The sequence below is a fragment of the Cololabis saira genome, chromosome 2, assembly GCF_033807715.1.
Source record: "Cololabis saira isolate AMF1-May2022 chromosome 2, fColSai1.1, whole genome shotgun sequence".
In the NCBI taxonomy this organism is placed as follows: domain Eukaryota; kingdom Metazoa; phylum Chordata; class Actinopteri; order Beloniformes; family Belonidae; genus Cololabis; species Cololabis saira.
The window spans coordinates 2,139,429-2,148,785 of NC_084588.1; the positions used below are offsets into that span (position 1 = coordinate 2,139,429).

Sequence of the window (9,357 nt, forward strand, 5' to 3'; positions counted from 1 at the left end):
TTTTGGGGTGGTGAGTAGGATAAACACGGGGACAACTTCTGCTGAGTTCCAGTGTACTTTAATGTCCCTCAACAGTGTAGGATTTTAGAACATCAACACAGCACCTAGTGCCGTACTGTATTGGATACATAAACTAATCACTACAGATAAACTGACTAGTGTCATTATAGTCCCTGATTTACATCAGAATATAAAGAATATATTTATAAAATAATAAACCCTGAATTACCAAAATAACCTTCTTAACAAAAATAAATCTCCTCTTACACTTATAAGGTGAGCATGAATCAGTCTTTTTTATGATGTAAAATTGTATTTATTTATTTACTTTTAAAAATGTATTTAATTTTAGTTGTTAAATTTCTGGAAAAGAAAAAAGTAAAATCATACATGAGAGAAACTATTCAGTTTGTGGCAAAATATTTGTACTTGTATGAAACTGAAGATGCATAATGCAAACCTGACATTTACTTTTAGTTCAGTTTGTGGAAAATGGTTGGCCTGGCTTTCTCTTTAAAACTTAAACAGTTATAAAGCATTACAAACTGTAACAATAGGGCAAACGCACAGCATTGTTTTGTATTTTGTGTCTTTCAAATAAAAGACCATTTTTTCCAGTCATATGTTCCTCATTCAAGGTTGTTAAAAAAATACTGCTATAATATCGTATCGTTATCGTGACCTCAATATCGTGTATTGTATCGTATCGTGAGATTAGTGTATCGTTACACCCCTAGTAGAGACCCACCCTGGATTCACACTGAAAGCGTAACGGGCGCTGCGAGAGACGTCGGAGACGTCGGAGGCGTCGGGAGCAGCGGGTTGGAGGCGTCCAGAGCGTCAATTTGAAGTTGAAAAATCTCAACTTTATGCAAATGAGCAGCATTGATTGGACGCCGAGGCAGCGTCCAATCACAGACCGGGATTCCCGAAGCGAGAAGCCTCAATGCAGATTGTACTTTCATGTAAACACAAACGTACACTCATTCACATGCGTACAGGAGCAGAGCTGTGCACTAACACACTTATTTTATCAGGAATTAATATACAGGACTGTCTCAGAAAATTAGAATATTGTGATTTTCTGTAATGCAATTACAAAAACGTCATGTCATACATTCTGGATTCATTACAAATCAACTGAAATATTGAAAGCCGTTTATTATTTTAATATTGCTAATCATGGTTTACAGTTTAAGAAAACTCAAATATCCTATCTAAAAAAAAATCAGAATATTCTGGGAATCTTAATCTTAAACTGTAAACCATAATCAGCAATATCAAAATAATAAAAGGCTTGCAATATTTCAGTTGATTTGTAATGAATCCAGAATGTATGACATTTTTGTTTTTTTAATTGCATAACAGAAAATAAAGAACTTTATCACAATATTCTTAATAATAATAATAATAATAATAATAATACATTTTATTTATATAGCGCTTTTCAGGGCACTCAAAGACGCTTTACATTAAAACAAAACACATAATACAAATTACAATTACACAGGACAGTACATAAGGACACAACATTTTCTGAGACAGTCCTGTATTTCATCCAGCAAATTGACATTTTTGCTGATTTGACTGCCATTTTGACCTGAACTGCTCATGTGACACGATAACTGATGGTTGAGGAGCTGGATGGTCCCAACGATTTTATTTGCTACATCGATCCAATGCAAAATGATTAAAAACCGTGCTTATTAATCACAACATTATGACCAAATCTGCTCCGACCCGGTGTGTCAGTGTTCACCAGACAGACTGCAGCTTCACCGGGAACAACGATGATGGTTGATGTTGATCCAGGACCAGCCTGGTTAAAGCGACACTACGTAACTTTTCCACCTTAATATCATATTTCCAGAGTCATTGTGATGGTACATCAACTTCCAACAGGTTTAATGACACCTCTGTCATGGTCTGAGGGAGTCTGTATCACCTTCACTGGCACTATGTAACTTTGAGGAGCATGGTAGGAACCCTGCCACACTAAAAAACTACAAATCGTTACGACTTTGACTGCTTTACGGCATACGTCACTTCCCCCTCCTTCCCGATTCGCAGTCGAGCGAAAATGGGCGGGGCGTGGAGCTCAGAGCTCCGCAGAAGCTGTTGCTGTGTTGTGGCTGCAGCAGCTCCACACAACAGACGTGGGGAAAAGACCCTAATGGTTTAACTTTTCAACGGTTTCCTGCTCGGAGGCAGAACCCCGGAGGCCAAGTATCTGATATAACAAAGTAAAAGAGTGAAAGAGCCGTCGGCTCGCTTTGGATCGCGGCTGTAACGACCAAACACACAGTAAAGCATGATTTATGGTTCTGCGTTAAATCGACGCAGACCCACGGCATAGGGTACGTGGCGACGCGCAACGTACGGTGCGTGTCGCCGCGTGCCCTACGCCGTAGGCTCTGCGTCGATTTAACGCAGAACCATAAACAGCCTTAAACCACAAACACTCACACAGACGGGCGTCGGATCAAAACAGGGGTTTTATTCCACCACTCTCCAGCTAAACGCAGTTGCTGGCCAGCTCTCTGCGGAGCAATTAACCCCAATCTTCAGATAAAAAAACTAGTTTGTTGAGGAAAAAATATTAACTCTATTTGTAGCTGCAGAGGAAAAAAATAATCTCACGAGAAAAACAAAAATATTGCTCACGCTTCGGAGCCTCTTCCACATAATATAGCAGTCAAAAAAAAGAAAAGAGACGTAAGAGGGATACAAAACATGTAGTGTATGTTGTACTATTATACAAATTTATTGAAACACATGGCTCTTAAGGGATTCAGGGATCTCTTAGGGATTTCATATGGATCCAGACCGTTAATAATCATTATTTTCTGCATATACCGCTCCCTGGCTTCCTTGTTTAAGGTATCCAAGTAAATTCCACTTCCTTTCCAGCAGTTTAACATCTTTTTTTTTGCGTTCTGTCTGTTCACTTGGTGAAACAGAAAAGCATCCCGTCTCCTCTCATCAAAACAAATGCAGCGACGGGACAGGAGTTTTCCGGCTGTACGCGCTAGTGCTCATGGGAAACGTAGTGTTCTTTCTGGTAAAACACTACCGATTTTGTCCACAAGATGCCACCAAACTCAGAAAAGCTGAAAGTTACGTTGTGCTGCTTTAAGGAGGATTTTCTTACTGTTTAACAAACATGCTCAGCCAAATCGTTGATTTGTCGTTTTATGGTCAAAGTTGTGATGCTAGCATAATTCATTTACAATTTTTAGTATAACAGTAAAGTAAAACAATGTATGAATGTTTACTAGTCATACATTTATTGTTATTGCATTACAGGACTGTCTCAGAAAATTAGAATATTGTGATTTTCAGCAATATCAGCAATATGAAAATAATAAAAGGCTTGCAATATTTTAGTTGATTTGTAATGAATCCAGAATGTATGACATTTTTGTTTTTTAAATTGCATTACAGAAAATAAAGAACTTTATCACAATATTCTAATTTTCTGAGACAGTCCTGTATTTTTAGAAAAGGTATATCAGAATATTTTTTTACCACTTCTGAGAAGTTTTATGCATTGTAAATATGATCAAACTAATTGACATTTGTTGGTATACCAACATGTTACTTACTAGTGTCATAACAGTGCATGATTCATAATTTTGATTTTTCTTTCTTTCTGTATCTATGTCTTACAAATAACAGATGGACACAAAAGAATTTTATGGTTTAAGGCCACGCAATTTCCTGGCCCTTGTGCCAGAAAATCCTCATGACTCTGACGCTGATCTGAGTGATGAAGAAGACAAAACAGAGGATCCAGATTATCTGCCCGCACAATCAGCTGCAGAAGTGATCGGGGATCATTCCTTTGAATCCTTGGATGAGGAGGAAATGCCAAGCACATCTTCTACAGCACCGCCCCGTAAGAAGAAGAAAAAAGGGAAAAACCAACTAAAAACCGTCCACATGCAAGAGCTGGACGATCCCCCGGACCCAAGGCATTCCTCAGGATCCAAGACAGGCACAAGGAGAATCTGGAATCATACTGATATTGGGAAATTCCAGGCTCCTGATTCAAGTTTTGTACTCCCTGACGCAATTAAAACACCCTTCCAGTATTTCAAAACACTGTTCACCGACGAGATGATTCAACATATTGCTGTACAGACCAATCTGTACTCTGCACAAGAATTGGGCGACCCAATCGAAACTAGCCCTGAAGAGATTGAAGATTTCCTGGCAATGCTACTCTTCATGGGGATTTTCAACTTCCCAGCAATCGACGACTACTGGGACCTCGATTCACGTTTCGACGTGACAGCCGACATCATGTCGAAGAAGAGATTCAAGCTCTTGCGTCGTTTTATTCACTTCAATGATAATCAGCAGTGTGATGGCAACCCCGACCGATTTTACAAGATCCGGCCCCTTTTTGAGATGCTTCGTGAGCAGTGTCTCCTCATCCCGTCCACTTACAAGCAAAGTGTGGATGAAGTCATGGTGTCATATAAAGGCACAAGGGCGGGCACTCTCCGCCAATACATCGCCAATAAACCTAACAAGTGGGGCTACAAAATCTTCTGCCGTGCCAGCCCATCTGGCATCATCCACGATTTACTGCTCTATCAAGGTAAAGTAATGTAAAGTTTATTTTACATGGTGTAACGTTGGAATTGTATTATTCATATCCACAAGAGCCAGATGCACTGTGTTGAGTTTTTGTAGCTTGATGCTAAAGCCCTGTCCCAATCCCCCCCTACCCCTACTTTTCAGCACTACCCCTAAATTTTGCGCGTTGCCGTGAGGGTAGTGGTGTCCCAATTCCTCTTTTCACCTAGGGGGAGTGCACATATCTAGGGGTCTAGGGGCCCAGATGCACACTAGCTGATCTAGGGCCAGAAAAATTCCCAGAATGCTTTTCGTCGTTCACCGGAGCTAATCTAAATACTTAGCCCATGCAAAGATCATACTTGTAGACAAATATAAATAACATAAAAAAATAACGTTCTTACCACTGACTCGTGTGCAGTTGCCGGGTCCGTGCTGTTGGAACTGATCCTTTTATGAGGGTAAGTGTCGATGCAAAAACATAATTTTTACTGTCCCTCGTTGTTGAAACAGCCATCGCTTCAGAACAATGACGGCGGAGCTGGTTGTGGGCGTGTTTTCAGCAGCGGAGGAGACCGAGGCGTGGTTTGCATTTTGCTTACATAACGAAAATGCACAAATCTGAACGGCCCGTAAAAGTCACATGACACTGGAAGGATCCTCCGGGCGGCTGTACAGACCCTGCAGAATTTAGTTGCTTTCCTCCTTCTCTGAGTTGTCAGGGTGAGGGGAGACCACTTTATATATGTTAAAGCAAGAGAAAACCTGTTTTTCATAATAGGTCCCCTTTAACAGGCGTAGCTACAATTGTTAAATTTCTTAACAGGCGTTATTTGGATAAACTGAGCCCAGGTTGGGGATCTTAACGGTTACTTTTACGCCTGAAAAAATATTAAAACTTAATAAAGTGGCATATTAACAGCGCTACAGCTGAAATTAAAACAGCTTCTAGCTCTGGGCTTCCTGATATGGTGTGACGTATGTGCAAACGTAACTACGCAGTCGCTTACGTACCCGAACGTAAACGACACAGTGACGGAGCAAGCAAAATTTAGGGGTGGTGCTGAAAAGTAGGAATAGTGGGAGTATTGGGACAGGGCCCTGGGAAGATTACAAGGGCCCTAAAATCTGTGGCTTCTTTTTTAGGGGTAGTGGTAGTGAGGGAGGGCTAGTGGAAGAAAGTAGGGGGTGTATTGGGATTGGGCCTAATTTGCAACGCCTCTCCACAGGGCCGTCCACATTCTTCAATCGTGACCTAAGTGAGGAGGAGCGGCAGCTACCTCTAGGGAGCAAAGTGGTGACAACGCTATGCAAAACCATAACACAGCCACGGCTTTCAGTCGTCTTCTGTGACGACTACTTTACAAGTTTCAAATTGGTCCACAGCCTGGAGATAAATCTGGGCATCAAGTGCGTCGGCACTGTCCGATCAAACCGCATTGGCGGAGCTACCTTGATGGAAGACAAAGACCTGAAGAAGAGAGGACGTGGAGCTTTTGATTACCAGTCTGCTGAAGGGGTGATTGCAGTGAAATGGTACGACAACAAATGTGTCACCCTCCTGAGCAATGCCTATGGGGTCATGCCTCTTTCAACTGTCAAACGGCGGAGCAAAGATAAAAAAGCGAAGGTTGCCATTACATGCCCGTCACTCATTGCTGCCTACAATGAGCACATGGAAGGTATTGATCTTTCTGACATGCTGGTACACCTATACAAGACCCCAGCCAAGTCACGCCGATGGTACTTCCCTCTGTTCGGATACGCCCTTGACCTGTCCATCTCCAATTCCTGGCTAGTCTACAAGAGAGACTGTGGCCTACTGAATGAGAAACCAATGCCTCTGAAAAGGTTCCGCCTGGCAGTGGCCCACAGTTTGAGGCGAGCCAAAAAGCCAGCGCCCAGAGTTGGCCTAGCCTCCTCCGCCTCTCCACCACCACAGACGTCCTTTCAGAAGAAGCGTCTCTCCCCAAGAGCCCCACGACCACAACCAGACGTACGCTTTGACAACTACGGACATTGGCCACGTCACACTGACAGTCGGGGGCGGTGCAACCTCTGCCCAAAGGGTGTGTCAAGATGGAAATGTGTGAAGTGCAACGTTTTCCTGTGCCTGATGGCCAAGCAGGAATGCTTTGTAACATACCATCAAAAATAAATTGGACGTAACATACCATCAAAAATAAATTGGAAAAAGGGGTGATTGCAGTGAAATGGTATGACAATAAATGTGTCACCCTCCTGAGCAACGCCTACGGGGTGAAGCCTCTTTCAACTGTCAAACGGTGGTGCAAAGATAAAAATGCCAAGGTTGTCATTACGTGCCCGTCACTCATTGCTGCCTACAATGAGCACATGGAAGGTATTGATCTTTCTGACATGCTGGTACACCTATAGAAGACCCCAGCCAAGTCACGCCGATGGTACTTCCCTCTGTTCGGATACGCCCTTGACCTGTCCATCTCCAATTCCTGGCTAGTCTACAAGAGAGACTGTGGCCTACTGAATGAGAAACCAATGCCCCTGAAAAGGTTCCGCCTGGCAGTGGCCCACAGTTTGAGGCAAGCCAAAAAGCCAGCGCCCAGAGTTGGCCGAGCCTCCTCTGCCTCTCCACCACCAGGACGACCGTCCTCCACCTCTGCACCACCACAGACGTCCTCTCAGAGGAAACGTCTCCCCCCAAGAGCCCCACGACCACAACCAGACATACGCTTTGACAACTACGGACATTGGCCACGTCACACTGACAGTCGGGGGCGGTACAACCTCTGCCCAAAGGGCGTGTCAAGATGGAAATGTGTGAAGTGCAACGTTTTCCTGTGCTTGATGGCCAAGCAGGAATGCTTCGTAACATACCATCAAAAATAAATTGGACAAGTTTCCCGCTGGCCCATTTTTGATTTTGAGGAAAAAAGAAATCAAGGCCCTGAACGTTTTCAAATGTGTTCTATGCAATAAAAGAAGTGATGTTCTTTTGATATTTTTCACAGCACAGCTGAGAAGTTGGGCAAGGTCCCATGCAAATTTTTTGTTTGTTAATTTCAGAGACTTGAAAGTGCTAGAATAATTTATTTTATTTTACACAGCACAGATAAGAAGTTTATATACTGCACTATATTGTTAATAAAATGACTTGTTTTACAGTTATTTGACTTTTTCTACTTTCTTTTTGTATTTGTAGGTATTAAAATATCGTATTAATGTTATTATACATTCATTATAATGTATTAGGTACTTTTACCATTAAGTGGCATCTCAACCATTTGGTAGAGGTCTGTAATTAAAAAACTGTGGGGTCTGTAAAAATAAAAAAACATTGATTCTTGATATTAGTGCCCCAATAACAATAATAATTTTTCCATAGCTTTTTTCTTGGTGAGGACCTTAAAGGGTTTTAAGGAGAATCAAACTCACTCTTGTTGAAATAGGAAACTGAAGATGTGCACGCTGTATATAGATATACAGGACTGTCTCAGAAAATGAGAATATTGTGATTTTCTGTAATGCAATTACAAAAACAAAAATGTCATACATTCTGGATTCATTACAAATCAACTGAAATATTGCAAGCCTTTTATTATTTTAATATTGCTGATCATGGTTTACAGCTTAAAGAGCATATTGCAGGTTGGAGACCCCTGTGAATCAATGTGTAGGAAAATAATGTAGGAACTGAATTTTCATTGAAATACGCATAAATATATACTACAGTGACCTCCAGAGTTGTTTTTGTGAGAGTATTTTACTTCCGCATCTGAAAAAGCTGAACCGGAAGTGACGTGGCGGCAGGGAGTGCGGTGAATTTCAACAATAGGAAAAATAATGGATCTTAATGTTAGTTGTGACACTGAAGAGGTTGTGAATGTGTATTCACACCAATATGACGGGCCACAGCCTTATAATTACGTACCCGTTAGGGCCCCCACGTTCTTTTGATTGACAGCTGAAACTCGCTTTTTAAAAGGTCCGCGTTACACCAACGCAGACCCTACGGCAGGGTACGCGGCGACACACCGAACGCTGCGTGCGCCACGTAACCTACGCTGCAGGCTACGCCGTCGATTTTACGCGGAACCATAAATCAGCCTTTATTCACTGCAGCCCCCGCCCGTGCTCCTGAAAGAAACTCCGAAAGTAACTCCTTAAAGATGGGTGAGTACTTGTAATCTGTCTACGTTTGTACTTTCTAAACAGAAAACAAGCTTATTATCTTCTCTTTTTTCTGATTAAATGCATCCGAAATAGCCGGGTATTTTTAAAACCGAATATTTCCCCCCCTTCGTTTATAAAATAATTTGTATCCACATTACATCGTTGTTAAAAAAAAAACCTTCCACACATAACCGAAGATATGCGTTTTAGACCACATTCATAAGCATTCCAAACCTGTAGATCATCTGTTCCGCTCCCCATGTCCCACCACGGAGCTGCCGCGTTAAATCGACGCAGCCCTACGCCGTAGGGTACGGCGTAGGGCTGCGTCGCCGCGTACCCTACGGCGTAGGCTCTGCGTCGGTGTAACGCAGTAAACGGTGTTCAAGAGCAGAGACCATTTATTTAATAAATAGCTTGGAGAACAGATGGTGGATCATCTTTAGTTCTGTAGTGAACAAAGGTCGCATGTTAGACGTCAGAATCAGAGCAGATTTGTTGCAGATTTTGGAGCATAATGTGATGTTCGAAAACGCAAAACTCTCTGTCTCTGTCACGCATCTACATAAATGGAGTTTTCAAAAATCTTCACTTTGCCCGGAGTTTTTTTAAACATTCGTT

The 9,357-nt window shown here is 42.1% G+C and overlaps 1 protein-coding gene across 1 annotated transcript in view; it reads left to right on the forward strand.

Annotated features, from left to right (window-relative positions):
• The window catches only part of LOC133457015 (piggyBac transposable element-derived protein 2-like), a 24,276-nt gene extending 16,652 nt beyond the window's left edge, over positions 1 to 7,624 (forward strand). The window contains exons 4-5 of the mRNA XM_061735826.1: positions 3,679 to 4,606; positions 5,814 to 7,624. Of these exons, the coding sequence (XP_061591810.1) occupies positions 3,679 to 4,606; positions 5,814 to 6,742 (1,857 nt within the window). The 3' untranslated portion in view covers positions 6,743 to 7,624. The remainder of the gene's footprint in view (positions 1 to 3,678; positions 4,607 to 5,813) is intronic.
• The last annotated feature ends 1,733 nt before the right edge of the window (positions 7,625 to 9,357 follow it).